At 45.3% G+C, this 16,901-nt stretch overlaps 1 protein-coding gene and 1 long non-coding RNA gene across 10 annotated transcripts in view; one reads left to right on the top strand and one right to left on the bottom strand.

The window, feature by feature from the left end:
• fgd4a (FYVE, RhoGEF and PH domain containing 4a) overlaps positions 1–16,901 on the top strand; it is a 51,835-nt gene that overhangs the window by 24,847 nt on the left and 10,087 nt on the right. For all 9 annotated transcript variants that reach the window (XM_035425697.1, XM_035425696.1, XM_035425700.1 and 6 more), the window contains 3 exons: positions 9,699–9,815; positions 11,085–11,259; positions 14,474–14,903. In XM_035425697.1, the coding sequence (XP_035281588.1) occupies positions 9,699–9,815; positions 11,085–11,259; positions 14,474–14,903 (722 nt within the window). The remainder of the gene's footprint in view (positions 1–9,698; positions 9,816–11,084; positions 11,260–14,473; positions 14,904–16,901) is intronic.
• On the bottom strand, positions 335–15,132 carry LOC118231661. The gene is made up of 3 exons (XR_004766119.1): positions 15,052–15,132; positions 610–746; positions 335–398 (listed from the first exon to the last, which is right to left on the bottom strand). It is a non-coding gene; the product is annotated as an uncharacterized LOC118231661 (long non-coding RNA).

Here is a 16,901-nt window from a genome sequence, read left to right as displayed (position 1 = left end):
GTGAGGACAGTAGCACTTTTCTTGGTCGCAGTTTTCTGCGGTGAGCAAGAAACTGTGGTTTTGACAGCCCGTTCTATTTTCAAACCCCCTGCAATGTGTTAAGGGGGGGAACTTGATGAATATTGCAAAGGCCACGCTGCCACAGAGATCAAAAACCAGAGTATTAATGAGACGGTTCGCCAAGTGGAACCATCTTTCTACAGAGCTGAACGCATTCATGCCTTCCGTGGCCTGTCTCCTGCTCTCTCTGTGTGTCTCCATCTTTCTGTCCTCATCTTCCTGCTCCTTCTCCTGCCTGCTCTGCAGATCACTCTGGTAGAGCACGGTGGCTGTATGCAGTTCCTGTCCACCGGGGATGAGGTAGTGACATCATAGCTCCTTCAGGTTGCTCTGGTGGTCTACAGAATTAGTACAAAATTATACAACTTTATGCAACCCATTATGTGAATTAGATTGGGCTACAGTGCATCACATATTGATGACTGTCATGCAGATGCAAGCACGCATGTGACACGCAAGTATACAGTTGTATTCATCTAAGTATAATTTAATAACCTTCAGTAAAAAATTTATTAATTCTCTGTACTCTGTGACGAGTCTTCTCATTACCCTGTGCAGTGTAGAACATCTGTTTACTGGCTGTGAGGAAGTGATGTCATTGCTCCTGTCTTGTCTCCTGCCGGTGGAGTACTGTGTCTGGCCCAAAGCAGTGAGGTAGTGACATCAGAACTCCTGCAGCTGGTGGACTAGGTGGTGGAGAATAACATCTGCTTATCAGCAGTGAGGAAGTGTCACAGTTACTTCAGCTTAAAAACAAACAACAAACAAAATTTCATCATTTGAGAAACAATTTCAAATATCTGTCTATGGGGTAAGAAAAGTCTGCTTTATAAGATCTAAAACTGGAAAGGAATATAATATTAATTTAAGCAAAATAACTTTGCTAGGTAAGAAAAGGAATCTAAAAGACCAGAAAACAAGAGTTATTGTTGAATTTACATCTATAATACCGGTAAAGATTTCATTATTGCATTTCATTATTGTAGCGTGCTAATGGAGTTGAGCATCTGTCTGGCTAGAGCGTCATGTCCTCAGTTGCAGCATTAGCAAACGCCGGAGCAGCAGACATCTTTTCTCATGCTGACAGTGTGCAAAGTAGGCAGACTTCTGGAGCATTATCTCAGTTTGCTCTGAGGATTATGGATGGTGTAGAGTTAAGAAGAATAAAGTCGGGGGTAATTGAATGTGGCTGTTTTAATCCCCTGCCGTAATCTACCCAGAAGTGCCATCGTCATGGCGGCGACGCCGCGTGTCTGTGGCCTCCAGGGTGGACAGTTCTCCTGTCTGATTGGCGGCTGATTGGTGGTGGCTCTCGCAGCGCAAGCCTGCGTCTCCCGCAGCAAACGCTCACAAATTTACCCGAACACTGCAGCTCTCACACTGAACAAATCTGTCCATGATTAAAAAGCTATCTCTGACCGAAATAACAGATTTTGTAGTGTTTATATTTCAAATAGTCTCACATGTCATCCCCCTCTGGCTGCGCGTAGCTCCGCAGCAGGGAGAAGTGTGTCCCCATGGCGACGAGGGCGCGCAATGGAATCCTGCAGGTCTGACTGGTCTAGCGCAGCTCAGCACTGCTGAGGAGCTAGGCTTACGGGGAAATACCATAGATTCTTATTCATAGACCATCTGAAATATATGTGACAGGGAGTGAGCTGGAAATGGTCTGTAGCAGTCCCCAGACCTTCACTAGTAGATGGGATCAACCGATGCATTATTACACATATGGCAGCCGTGGTGTGAACGAGAATCAAATATATACTGCATGCATGTAGGTAATCATTTGAATTTGCTGAAGTCTTTGACTGACGAATGAGCTGTTTGTGCAGTATCCATTCTGACTGTGCTGGTTGTACAGTACAGTGAGTCCTTGGAGTCCATTTCCACGTGGAGTCCATGTGAATCTAATGTGGAATGGAGGGCTGAGCATTCCCTTCTCATGGCTGTGAAAGAGAACGCTGGCATATAATGAGAGTAATGGGGGTGAGAGTAATGGGGGAGCGTGATGCTCCCTGTCTCCCAGTCATTTTCCACTGCATCCGTTTTAAACTGTGTGGGAGGAAAAGTGGAGCCAAAATGGGGGGGGGGGGAAGACCTCTAGACTTTCTGCCATCACTCTTGCTCATTTAAACGAGATTTAAGCCAATCAGATCGGTCCGAGTAGCATGTGGAATTTAGTAAACACTTTAATTCCCTTCAGAGGTGTTTATGTGTGTATCTGTGTGTGCTTGTCTTTGTCCCTGAGTTTTTGTGTGTATTTGTGTGTGTGTGTATTTGTGATTTGTTTGTTTTTGTTTTGTCTGCGTATGTGTGTGTTTGCGATTTGTTTGTTTTTGTTTCGTCTGCGCATGTGTATGTTTGTGTGTGTCTGTGTCTGTGTGTGAGTGTATGAGCATGTGTGTCTCTGCATACAGCATTCCTTTGGGATCATGGGGAATGTTCTGCATCATTACAATTGGATTTAGTCCTTATTCCTGTCTAAAGTAAACAGTGAGAACTATTTGTTGTAACATTGTTGATTTGAAAAGCTTGAAGGGAATTCGCTTGATCTTCTGTTGCAATTGTTTTGCTTCACATCACTGTCTTTTTTCGGCTGCTTCATTTACACACCAGAGTGAATCCAGCTCATTAATCTGGCTGCATTACACTCGATTACACTTATAGTCAATTTGTTCTTGCGTCATTCTCACCTTCATCACTGTGATAAACACAGTGTAGAGCTGATCTTATCATTTCTGAATGTAGGCTATGTTTGGCTAATCACTACGCTGCAGGACTGTAGATGTCAGATGGCTTTGTGAAAGCGACAGCAACAGATTATCAGAGGGAACTAACGTGTATGACTCTTGACCAGCTTTGGCTGTATGAGGAATTTCCTTTAGACATGCACACAGGGGCATACACATCTGCGCGTGCACACGCACATGTGCACACCCACTCATACACAAACACTCACATTCACGTACACACACACACACACACACACACGCACACACACACCCACACACGCACATACACAGTGAGAAAAACAGGATTGGGGCACACCCTTTTTTTGCTCTCCAGACTTGGGCGTGTGCCCCTGTATTCAGCACAAAATTGGCAGATAAGTCATCAATATTTTATACAATCATCATGATATTCAGTCGATACGTTGGGTGAAGGTATATGATCATGAGGACAAAACCATTTTAAAATCACTCCATAGGGGGCGCAATAGTGCCAATGCTTGGACCCCTCCCAACGCCGCTTGCGGCTTTAATTGTTTTCGTTGTGCTCATCTTTGGAGTACACTGCATTCTGTCTTTCTGCCGGCCAAAATGCAGGTAGAGCAGTGTGAACACTGCAGAGACTCCAGTGATCTGGCACTGATCTGTGTTTACTCTAATCTGTGCCAAAAGTACTGATAATAGAGACCCCCGTTTCCGCAGCCCAGCAGAAGTCCGAAGATCAGCGTTGAACAGCAGCAATCTGTCTTGCGCTGTCCAGTGTTCTCGCAAAAAGCTCTTCTTTGCACGACACGCCTACAGCTGTGAGTACAGTCGTACCAGGAAGTCCTGCATATGCTGTCCAGTAAATTTCTGTTCTCCAGAACGGCAGTTTAATCTTCAGCTGCTTTCTCGTCACTGTGCTAACAGCGGAAAGATGCGTTGCTATTTGCTACTCTCCTCAAAGACTAAGTTTCATTAAAAACACTTCCAGACCGCAGTAAGAAATCGCCCATCGCAGTTTCAGTCTGTGGTCAGCTTGTGTTGGGTTGACAGTGTGTCACCAGTTGCGTGGAGACTGCTTGTTTGGTTATTGGAACGCTCTGATAGAGGATCATTCCTTTTTTGAGAGGTGCATATTTGGAGTTGATACACAGTACATATGGATCAAAAAAGCGAGATAGTTGCAGAATCTGCAATGTTGTTTTGTGGGAAACAGGAGGACTCCAGATCAATACAATACAAACAAACTTTGAGCCACTGCGCTGCAAAATGTTTAATAAATAGGCTAAGTTCTATGCGTCAGTCATTGTGTTTCTTTAAATCGATTCATATCATTGTGGATGGCCACTAGATAAAAATGCCCCTTCTGTTTGCAACATAGGACTTTCACTAACTAGTGGTTTCATTTACTACACATTATTGAAAAGTGATCGCTATATTCTGTAGTCGCCCCCACCGAGCCAGCGCACAGCAGGCAGCGGGCTGAGAGCTGACCGTTCCCGGCTATCACTCAGGGAAACCCTCGCATCTAGGAAGAGGTGCGGGAGCTAGCGAGACACAAGCCTGGTGTGGCAGCTGGATTTCTTTCAAACCCCCGCAACCTATACATCAAAATCAAGCTTAGAACCTGTAGTTTTTAGCTGTATGTGTTAGTTCTCTCCATTAAAAAAGCCCTGTCGAAATATTGAAAAAACCGACGTTTTGCCTTGTATTTCAGTCAATATTCATCCGTTGCTGTAACATGCTGTATGTATCAGTCATAGGTCTTGGCTATAATAAACACGAAATCCATTCATGGTAACAGTTGCCACCAAGGGAAAATATGAGGACATCAGATAGTTTGCAGTCTATCCAAACTTAGTTTAGAAATAAAATAAATACACACACATTTACACAGAGAAGCCCCCCTTCGCTCCCAGTACCTGATAGGTCTGTCTGTGTGATGGGAAGTTTGGTCATACTTTCTGCTAGTCTCAGTGAGGGGATTGAAGCTTGGCAGCAAGATAATATATACTTTAAAAACACACTGACCTGAGGTAAACTTGTGGTTTTTTTATGCCTGGAGGTTTTGCTCTTATTTGCGGCCCCAGTGGCAAACTGAAAGGGGTTTTTTTGTTCTGTCTCCAGAGCTGGGGAGATGAAAGACTGGGGCTCTTTTTCCACCTCTGTGTGGTGGAGAGTGCCCTTTAAGAATTCACATTGAGAATGTAAGCGTGCGCCTGTTCTGTGCACTGTGTCATGGATTAAAATTTTCGGCTTGGGCTGGTTCTGTTGTGTTGAAGCGTGCAGGACTGCTGTGGTCCTAGAAACCCACGGTCCTGTGAGTTTTCCACTAACTCCTATAACCAGCTAAGACGTGCCCTGATTGCAAGTGTAAGTTGCTATGGATAAGACCGTCTGTTAATTGCTGGTAAAACTGTGTTCCAGTCAGACTCGCGTGCCACCCCCCTCCCCCGGCACTCCATTTTAACCACGTCTCGTTTTACCAGTATGTGCCATGCATTACAAAAGCTTACTGAGTAATTTCCCTGTAGTCTAAATGAGTTCTGTTTATCTTCATTGCATAGCATTATGATTCTAGGTTGGCATAAGTCTACTCACATTTAGTTCTTTACTGATGCTGCTCTTCCCAGCCTGCTTTGAGAATGTAATTATTCCCGTCTGTCAATGTTGCTGACACAACTGTGGCGGATGAATTTATGTTATCTTTCACTGTAAGTCATTCTGGATAAGTCTCTGCTAAATGTAATGTAATGACATTGAGTAGACTTATGCTAACCTAGAATCATAATGCAAACCATAGATTCTTAGAGCTAATAGCCATGTAAACCCATTTACCATGCTATTAAAATCTTAGTGTGGTAAAGTAACAACTCGAGAGGCCCTATTCCAGAATTTGGTCATTCCAAAATTGGGGGAAAATAATAAATATGAGCGAGAATAGATACTAGTTACTAGGGAAGAATAACCCAGTATGACAACACAGTTGACAGCCCCACCATTCTTTTTACGCAAGGCACAGGCTAGCTGTTATTTGTAATTCTAAACTAATTGTGCTTCCAGCTGATTCACTCTCAACTATCCCAACAGGCTGAGGCGCCTCAGGCTTAGCGAGGTAATGGGGAGTTGCCATGGCAGCCAAAGTTGTATAAATAAGGCCCACCATTTTCAGGATTTATATGTGATCACATGCTGCACTCTTCCGCAAAATAATTTTTTAAATGGAAAATGTTATAAGTTCGTAATTAATATTTTTATAATAATGGCTTTCTTTAGTGCAGTGAAAAGCCACCTGCATTTGAATTATGATTTTACAGGCATCCTAATATAATAAAAATAGATCATTTTATTACACAGCACAAATATTCAGGGTTCCTGGGTGGCTTGTTGCTAAAAGTGCTCAGCATAAAATTACAATAGGCACTAAAGCCACAGGTTCAACCCTTGGTTGTGTCATTAGCTGACCAGAAGTTTAAAGTGTCAGGACATCTTTGCTGTAATTTACTAGCATTTAGCAGGCACTGTTGTCCAGAGTAACTGGTAGTGTGACACCAGTGCAAAGGTCAGGGATTACAGTGCAGTAATTCCCTGGAGGGGGAAAGTATAGTCCCAAGAGACAGCAAGTGCAAGAAGTGTGGACTCCATTGACGACTTGTCAGCTACCCTATTTAACATTGAACTGTATTAACAGGACAACAGTATTATCATTAAACTATGTTGAAACCATGTTAAATTAACAACAGCGAAGGACCATAGGCTCCAAAACCAAAACAAGTTACACATAATCAAGTGTTAGGGCTGGCAAAAGCTGGTAAAAGAGTTGAGGCACAGTCTATAGGGGTGAGTCTTTAGTGTGCACTGGGAAAATAGTAAACATCTCTGCTCTTGTGGCTGGGACGCTTGTTCCAACACAGAAGAGCCAGAACAGATGTGGAGTTTGCATGTTCCACCCGTAGTACTCCGGTTTCCTCCTACAGTCCAAACACATTAGGCTAATCGGAGACTCTTCATAGAATTGTCCATGAATGTGTGAGTGAGTGTTTGGGTCCTGCAGTGGATTGCTGAGCTGTCCAGGGTGTATTCCTGCCTTTGATCCAATGTCTGCTGGGATAGGCTCCAGGCCCCCCGTGACCCTAGAAAATGGGTGGATGGTTACAGGTAGCCCAGAGGGAAGTGTGGAGTGGTGTGTGGTTGGAGTGATTTAGGGGAACACAACTAGCTGTCAGTTGCCATTGCTCCAGTTGTACTATATGGCATTGCAATGGTTAATGAATGAAAGGGAAGACACAGTGAATGTGCTTTGAGTGTGTCACAGTATATGATTCATATTCAAGGGGAAACGGAAATAAAAATCATCTGACGGGGAAGTGAGAGTGGGTAAGTGAATAAATTAATAAATAAATTCTGAGTCTAATATGCAAATCAAGAGCAGCTTCTCAAGTGGGAGTCCTGCTGGTCTGTATTATCTGCCCCCGATCCTGTAAAGGACTTGCTGCTAGAGTCTAAATTTCTGTAACCCCAATCATATGAGCGATTCATTCAGCCGGAATGAGCCTCAGAGCATGCTGGGATATAGGAGTGTAATGGGCTGAATTTGTCCCCTGGACTGAAAAATGGAGACAGAATGAGAATCTGTCCTGTCATACCTGAGCTATTGAACAGCAGAAATGTGGAGGAAGATTTGAGGGTGGGAAGACACGCAGTAAGGTCTACCATTTTATTAAAGATCATAGCTTTTGTCATTCTCGCTGTGTGTATGTATGTAGCATGCTAAGCCAACGTTCATAGCCTGCCCCTGGTCAGATCAACAACACGCTGACATCTTCTACTCCCCCTGCCACCCCCGCCCCCAGAGCCCCCTCACATGGCAACTGAAAGGGGACAAAATAGGGCCGGAAAAAAAATTTGCCAAGAAAGAGAGCCTTTGTTCCCTAACAAGTTAATGTCCACATGCTTCGGTTTAACAGGACGCTGGCCCTTAATTTGCATGAGGGTCTGTGGCAGGGTAGATTTACGAGCGCAGTTGGCTGTTCGCTAACGAGGAGCAGCTGACCTATCCGGTCGCGGCTTTTGAGACATGCTGAAGAAGGGGGCAAGATGAGACAGGAATGTGCGGACATTATCGTTTCAATCGCACCACATACTCGCACTGCACGCGCAGATGTGGGATTAACCTTTACGCTGCTTAAAAATGTTAAAGCACATTAAAGTGATTTATAATCCACTGCTCGTGTCAGCCTGAATTTAGACTCCTGGTCTTGCAGGGTGGAAGTTTTTTTCTCTTTAAATTATAGTTCTGGGTCATGTTTATTTGGGTACTCTTGATATGAATTTATTTCTGAGCGTTCAAAATGCTTGGCAACTTTTCAATTTCACATATTTTCCACTTGTACAGCTGTATATATGCTGAGGTAATTCAGGTTAAGTATCTTTGCTTGCACCTCACAGCTACTGTGCTGCAGCAATGTCTTCCTTGGGAACTAAGCTTCCATTTAAATGCAGATTCATCATCCTAAACTGCTGCTGTTCTTCTTGCAGGCCATCAATAGAAACATGGGGTTAGCTGAGGATATTAACATGTTTTTTAGCCTGGAAAGTGAAAGTGAAAAATGTGTGCTTTTTTTCAAAGTGACAAAGATTTAAACTTGGTTCAGCTGTATCAGTAGATCATCTGCATTGTCTCCAGTTGAAAGGTTTCTTTGCAGGCTTTTGGAGTGATGGAGCTGTGTGTTCGTTTTTGCTGTAAACATCATGATTATCTTCCGTCATAGTGTCTGCATTCCATAGCTGAACCACAGTATTAATAGCCTTATGATTCTCTGGCAATGTTCCGTTGCTGTTTCAAGATGGTTCAAGATTAAAGTTTTTTTTTTTAAATCCACTTGAGAGTGTAGACACTATAGTATGTCGTTTGTCTGAACAAGCTTGTTTGTGCGGATCTTGAACTCAGCGTTTCAATTCCGTTTTCTTGCATCGTGGGAGGTATGTATCATGTTTCAATTCATTTGTGTACTTCAGTATATTGGGTGTGTCCATACATTATTTAGTTATTTATTTACAGTTTCAAATTTTGGCCAGATTTGAATCTTGAGGTCTGAATAGTGTTCACTGTGTGAACTAAACTGTGTTCTTGGCTAGAAATAGCTGCACAAAATAAGTATGGTACCTTACTGAACCTATGTTTAGCAGTTGTCTATGACCATGAGATGCACTTTTTGTACGTCGCTTTGGATAAAGCGTCTGCCAAATAAATGTAATGTAATGTAATGAATCTGGCTGTGGACTATAGCAGAAGAGTTGCTTTCTAGCAGCAACACTGTATGCACAGGGGTCAAAGGTCAGCAGAACCATGCTTCATACAACATGCAGCAGACTGATGAGAACCTGGTTTTATTGTAGGATCCCTGCTGAGATCATAAGAGTATAGGTGTATTTTATGGAGTGCTTTGAAATGCAGAGGCCTTTGAGCAGTGCTGAAAATGAACTACCTGTTAGAATGTGTTTTGACGTTTTCAGAGGCCTATATTTTTTACCTTTTAAGGCGCTGGTGTGCTTTTACTTTGTATAGTTAGGCTTCCAATAAACACTCTTAAGCTCTCTCTCCCTTAGTGATAAACATTCTGGCAATAGCCCATCTGCTCCAAGGTGATTATAAATCCAGTGCAGGTTTAATACAGATTAATACAGAACTGTAAGGGTTAGAGTTTCTTCTCCAAATAGTCATATGATGAGGAAGTGAATCTTTCAAATTAAGGCACAAATTGAAAATGACTTTACAGTGCACATGTAGAATGCTGTCAAAGCAGGTTTACCAGTGTGAAATATGACACAATGGGGTAATCGCCCTCTCCCACTTCTGCTGTCCTTTCTTCTTAAATTCTCATTGGGCTTGTGCTTTCTCTCTCTCCCTCTCTCCCACTGCTATAGCTCTCGGCAGCAGCCCCAGTGACCCTTGCAGTCCCGCTTCCCCCAGTGAGAGCAGTCGGGGGGGTGTAAATGGAAGAGGTAGGGCCTATAGGCCCTCACTGCAGCGCAAACCACCAGGTACAGAGGAGCAATCGTCCACCTGCATGCTACTGATCCAACATATCTCCAAATCTTTACATTCAAAACATCTTTAGAATCAAAAAGGTCATTTATGTAATGGCGTGCATTATCGGGCTGAATGGCCTGTTCTCATCATTATGTTGTTATGTTAGGTTACGTTACATTACATTATTGCGTGAATATATATTATGTACAATGGTGGAATGAACCAGATGGTGACTTTCACTGGGAAAACAGCCTTGTGAAATGTGGGAGATACTTGTAAATTTGTGATATTCACCTCTGTAAAGAACACATATAGAATATCGGATAAGATTTAGACAGTGGAAACTCAAAGGTTTTCTCTCATCTGACATGATATCGATGCACATTCAGCATTGTCTAAGTAATTTTGATGATTGTAATGCTGTGTTCCGGCTAAGGAGCTCCACCGTTCATTTTCTTGAGGAGTTAGATGTTAAGATGTTCAGTCTGGCTTCTCGATGGTTCAGTGAACTGGATCTTATAGTGTGCACACCTCGCAGTGAAGCAATGAGAGGGTTGCGTGTCTAATCCCTGGATGATTCTGGATTATGACTCGCCCTGGTGGTGCACAGGGTGCGAGAGAGTGACTCCAGTTGCTCATAACCAGCTCATGCATGCTGGCCTGCTTCACAGCGAGTACATCACTAACACTTCCTGGATTCTCCCGTGAGTCATGAACATGTATGGCAAAAGGAGCACACCCCACACGGAAATATCTGGTAATCCATGTTAGATCCTGCTGGCTGGGAATCTCACCCTGAGTTATGAGTCAGCTGTTGTGGTGTCTGCTTTAACCTAACGATGAGAATAAGCTGGGGCTGGACTTAGCGGGAAGAGGATTGGATAGGCTCTGGGCTTGACTCATCTTGCCCAGAGGCTGCAACATGCCCTTTTGCATAGCTGTCTAGAGCAGCTGTGTCAGGTTTCACAAGGTGAGACCCCTACAACCGGGGAGTGGATACAGCAAACTAGGTTAGACCATTTGACAGTTCGTTAATGCTTCAGAACACTGGGCCAAAAGTGCACTTACCAGCGATATCATGCTCATGCTTCCGATTGACAAGATACTGACGAAAGCCTCTGCTGCCACCTTGTGTCTTGTTACAGCACAGCAGGCTTTGTGTCATATCTTAAGGTGGAACTTTTTCTTTATTCAGTTTATCTGTTGCGACATTCATATTATTGGATGATGTCGACTCACAGCGTTTCTCTCCCCCCAACCCCCCCCCCCCTTATCCGTAGTGCCTCCAAAACCCCCACACCTACAGAACTGCGTGAGTGAGCCCGGGACACCAACCCCAGGCCAGCAAGGACCCCTCAAAGCCAGGATGGAGGAGAGGAGAGGAGGGGGGGTGGCCGGGAGGGGCCGGGAGAAGCCCTCCAAAGTTTCTGACCTCATCAGCCGCTTCGAGAACAGGTAGCTGCATATCTCTCCTTGGGGCAAGCCCCATGTGGGAATTCCCTAACCTGGAGAAACGCCCCATGTATGGAAATGCTCACAAGAAACAGCGGCATATAAATGCTTCATTTTATCACATTTGGGTGTCAAAGCATATTGAATTTGAAGATCACTTTGCCGGTGGCTTGCTACTAGTTAGTCAGTTAAATACATCTTCTCTTACTGGTAATAGCCACACAGTAATCTCTGATTGTTTGCGTGGTACAGGAAGAACTCATCCCCATCTGTTATTTAAAAAGTGCTGGAACGTTCTTCTGCGCAGTCATTGGTTCAAGTATGGATCATTTTGTTTGTATATTCTCAGTTTTGGTATTAGCAGAATGCATACGTGTTTGTAAATGAAACCCAGCTAAAACCACGCTCCGATGATGCAACCTGATTCTAGATGATAGAGGCAACGGCCTAGAGAGCAGATATCCACAGAGCTGCAGGTCACTCAGACTTTGAGTCATTGAGATAATGAGTATGATAAGAGCTAAAAATAAAGTGGAAACAATGCAAACCAACACCTGCACGGTCCCACAAGTAGAACACCAGCTGCTGGGACTGCTTAAAGTGGTGTGTAAAAACTAGACCGTAGAGCTACTGCTAGGCACCTTCCGCCATATTCTGTGCAAGCCTTTGCTAATCTGCCGCGAAAGGCTCGTGTTTTTAATGCCGGGCTCTTGGGCAATCTGTAACTTTGCTTCTGTAAAACGTGGCAAGCAGGAAAGCGGGTATTTTGCGGCTAGTGCTATCGAGTTAAAAGATCAGAGCGTCTCATCTCTCATCCTGTGACGGTTTCTCCAGCGAACCTGTTTCCCAAGCAGCATGTTTGAGAGGAAGGAAATAAGATTCATATGAAGCAGGAAGTGTGTCCATGGCAGCGATACACGGCATAGTTAGAGGTTTTATTTGTATTATCAGTTAAAGAGCATCATACTAATTAACAGTATGTTGGCTCATTTTTTGTGTCTACTAACTGGCTTAAGTATGCAAACAGTACTGAGGGCAAGACCAATGTTGTGAGCTCTTTGTAATTCATAAAAGCTATAAGCTTCCCTTATGGGGTAACAGGAATTTAGTGAGCAGTTGTTCATTCATCAATTGTAATGTCACACTTGGGTATTTTGTAAAAACAGAAGCTGTTCCCATTCAGGGCCTGTTTCTGGCGCCCCCAGCTCTCAACATTTCAGGTCATCACCCCATTTTGTGAGGAAATCACAACAACAATAAGCCAATCAGATTTGTCTGCGGAAAACCAAAAACAGTGGAACCCTGGTACCCCCTAACGCCCTCTGGCCTAGCTCACTGCTCTGCAGAGCATTACCTCATGACACAGTCCCAGAGTGGGACTCTGGCATTCAGAGCCCCGTTTAACATACTGTCAACCGAGAGCCAGTCGAAGCGTGAAACTGTTAAATTGAGTGTGTTCTTTCAATTGAGAATCTGTCATTAGTAACACAGAGCTGCTACAGAAGGTGCAGAGGCTGCGCTTGTAGCTGCCTGGATATCTGCCACACGCCGCTAGTGTACAGTTTGAGATGGCCATGGTTTCATTCATTTTATTTACGTCAGTAAGACTTTGATGTAGCAGTGTGTTTGAACTGTGACAGGAAAAAGGGAAGAGTAGCTTTGTTGGTTCAATGACTTATTGTACAGCGGTTGTGTTTGTGCGTGTGTCTTGTGTGCGTTTATATGTGTGCGGGGGCAGAGAGAGAGAGAGAGCGAGAGAGATACTCAGATAAGTGTAAGAGAGAGAGCACTCATAGTGGCAGCAGTGTGGCACTGTGGGATTCCATGTTCCGGAGGGTCACAGGGGGCTGGTACCTGTGCTGAGGCTGGAGTTTCAGTGAGTCAGGAGACCGATTGCTGTTCTGTAGGTGCGTGCTTTAGGGCTTTGGGAAACTGGGCTCGTGTCCTGGATGCGCAGGTGTCGTGATGGGACACAGAGTACCATTTTTTGTTGTTGTTGTTGTTGTTTTTTTCTAAACTGGAAATCACCCCAGTGATTTCAGATAGTCACATTCACATCTGGTGGACACCCAGCATATGTATGGTAAATAAGTTACCCTGGATGAAAGCATCCTGTGGTTAATGCCTGTAAACATTAGTCAGACGTAGCGTTGATCCACCATCCCCTTCATCTTTAAATAGCCTCTTCCTGTTTGTGCAGACTGAGATGGTCTGCACATGCCAAACGGCTACTGTCCTCCCTTTATGTCTGTATTTACAAGCCAGCAGCCTTCCTTAACCTCCTGAGACTCACGTGCCTTATGTTTGTACAATTTGTCCGTTTGTGGGGAGAAACATTCACTGTAATGTAGTTTGTGGAGGGTCATTTATTCGAGGCTACAGTGGCTGAGCCCACACCTGGGAATTGAATGTGCAGTCTTGCTGATAGGAGCCCAGTTCCTGGAGCTCTGCGCCACTTGGCGGCTTCCTGTAGGTGCCGTTCAGTCAGCGGGAGTTTGAGGTGGAAGCAGGTGAGGGGGGATTAGATCTGTGGTGGTGAGGAAGGGGGTGTCAGCAGGAGAGGGGAAACAGCTGGAGACCGGCTGTATGTGTGTGTGCGTGTGTGTGCATTTGTGTGTGCGCATTTGTGCGTGTGTGGTTGTGTGTGCGTGTGTGTGTGCATGTGCGTGTGTGTGCGCGTGCTTGTGTGTGTGCATGTGCGTGTGTGTGCGCGTGCTTGTGTGTGTGCGCATGCTTGTGTGTGCGTGCATGCTTGTGTGTGAACGCGTGTGTGTGTGTGTGTATATGCGTACGTGTGTGTGTGTGTGTGGGTGTGTGTGCGTGAGCAGAACTAGGGCAGTAGGGGATCTCCAGGGACTCACTGCAGCGTTGGCTCTGCCTGTCCATTCTGTCCTTTTCTCGGCTCCTCCCTTCTTCCCCCTCCCCTCTCTTCCCCCTTTCCTCCTCTGGCCCACACGCTTACATTTCCTCCACAGACACGCATGCCCCCACAGGAGAGGAGGAAGTTGTCACAGGGGCTTTATTTAGAGCTGTAGCACATAAAACCTGAACTGCACTGAGCATCCCTCTATTTCTCTGACTCTCTCTCTCTTTCTCTCCACCCCCTCCTCTCATTCTGGCGGCGCAGGATTGCTTAGCGCTGCAGACTGAACGCTCCCCCCCCCCCTCCTCCTGACTGTCTGCGTTCATCCTCATCCCCCTCTCTCTTCATCCACAGCCACGGAGAGGGAAAGAGGGACAGTGCCCTGCTGAAGCAGCCCGCCAGGTCCCCTAACCACACCGCGGCTCAGCGGGGGCCCCACCAGCCGCAGGACCTCAAACAGGAGCAGCCGGACGCGGGGTCCCTCCCCGGCGCCCCTCAGCATGCCCAAATACTCTCTGCCAATGGGGTGCTAGCCCAGATGGACAGGGGCGAGAGAGAGCCCTCTCCGAGCGGGCCGGAGTGCGCGGACCGCGGGACGGACGCGGCCCTGGTCAACGGGGAAGACGAAACGGACGCTAACGCAGAACCGAGCGCAAACGACGCGCAGCCCCAAACGGACAGGACAGACGCTGGGGCATCTGGAGGGGAGGAAGAGGAGGAGAGCGTCACACAGGAAGAGTCTCAGAATGAACAGAGGAAGGAGGATGGCGGTACGGAGCAAAAGGTAAGCGGGGAGGGGGAGGAGGAAAGGGGGGGGAGGGGGTGACGAGAGGAACCGGCTGCAGACTGGGTAAAGAGAGTGGGAGAGAGAAGGTGATGGAAAAAAGCGAGGGAGGGAGAGAGAAAGAGGAAGAAGGGAAACCCAGAAGTACCTGCAGTCCACTGCTAGCCTTCGCGTTTTGCCGGGCGTCCATAGCTCAGTCGCTCCGAGTGTATTCCAGCGAGACGGCAAGGGGCTGGGAGCCGCTAGCCGCGTGGCGCTACATCTGCTGAACAGCAGCGTCGGAGCGCTATAAGTGGCACCCAGAAATGCAAGTCATCCCCCAGCACTGTGGGGGCTGAGCGCTGTGGGGGGGGGGGGGGTTCAGCTCAGGGTTTGTGTTTACCGAGTCTCTCGCCCTGTCTCTCACATTCCCCTGCCGGTAATTCAGCCGCCGCCCTCACCTAGTCTAGTGTAAGTTTCGGCGTGGGCTGAAAAGAGAGATCGTACGCAGAGTCGGTTCAACATCCCACCATAGAAAAAAAAATTGTGCTGTCTGCAGCTACATGATTATAAATATCAATGCTCTGATGCTGTTTATTTATAGTTGTGTTTCAGTGGCCTGCTATCTGCCTCACGCAAACAGTTTGCAGTCAGTCTCATGTGAACGAGTTTGAGGATGTACTGTATATTGGAAAGTATCTTCACTAGCTGGGGTCAGAGAGACATGGATCAGAGCTTCCAAAGTATGAGGGTAGTCATGTTACTCCCCCTTTCATCTTAAGTGGCTTGTTTAATTAGGAAGCCCTACACTACTGCAATGAGTATTTCACAGAACAGGACTTTAACCAATGAGGAAATAAATTATGTTTCTTGTTCTGTTTTTCTGGCATGTATTTCTGGTTCTATCTGAGTACACACACTGCTGTTTGCTGTTTAGATTTGCATGTACTATACCATTTTGTGCTTCTTTAAAGCTTCTCAAAAGATTAACTTTGGAATCTCAAGTGCTCAAAATACCAAGTTCTTTTCCATTGCAATTGTTAGATGTTTATCGGCTGCCAGAAAAAAAAGTCTTAGTCCAATTTAGAATTCTGAGGAGAATCCTCGTAGGAAAAGCCTTTTAAAAATAACTGATTTTTTTCAGACAGTAAAGAATCTGTAACATATGTCTGCCCTCCCCTCATTCCTCCTACACCCTAGCATTTCATTATATTGTACTCCTGCATCAGTCACATGACCCAATCTTTCAATTAACCACAATCTCCACACTAAGAACACTTGTTCAGGCTAGTATCTAGTACTCTATCCTAGGAATTATTGGGGAAGAAATTTTAAAGAATAAACATTTTATCTAAATTTTACACATACATTTTGGAATGTTCAAGAGATTTTTGTATTACTCGTGTAGACAATAATTCTGTGTTGAATGTTTGTGGGGAAAACCACGGGAGGGGTTATGTTTTAGGAGTACGTCTTCGAGCTTGTTTGATCTCTGAGTCTTCGCTGTCTCCTTGTGGCAGTCTCCCTGAGATCTTTGCTGCCTGTAGCTCAGTGTTCGTACGGAGGCCCAGTCTGACTGCATACCCCATATACAGTAAAGGGCTTCAGTGAGAACAGTGGTCTCGCTTCCACTTTTGGAAGGGAATTGGGTTTTGTCGGTTAGGTCTTGCTGCAGTTGGTAATGGGAAATGGGATGTATGGGTGCGTGACTTCAGTGGAGGTGGATTTAATGAAGAACAGCAAAATAGTGTACATTGTTCATTTAATGCAGGAAACCCCACTGTATTTCAGTGCTATTACAACAATGAGGTCTTGTTTTTGTGTGTGTGTGTGTGTGTGGGGGGAGGGGGGGTGTGCTCGGGTGTGTTCACTATTTAGTAGTTCAGTATTGAGAATTTAACCTCACCTGCGGTATTGTTTCAGCTACTTCAGATCAGCTGTGGTCTTGTTTCTTGCCACACAGAAGCTAATTTGAGGCAGATATATCTTCAGTTTGTTATTCTTCCCCAGATGAATACT

Source organism: Anguilla anguilla, chromosome 7 (assembly GCF_013347855.1).
Source record: "Anguilla anguilla isolate fAngAng1 chromosome 7, fAngAng1.pri, whole genome shotgun sequence".
Classification (NCBI taxonomy): Eukaryota; Metazoa; Chordata; class Actinopteri; order Anguilliformes; family Anguillidae; genus Anguilla; species Anguilla anguilla.
The sequence above is the reverse complement of the archived record's forward strand: the minus strand, read 5'-3'. Positions and strand labels throughout refer to the sequence as shown.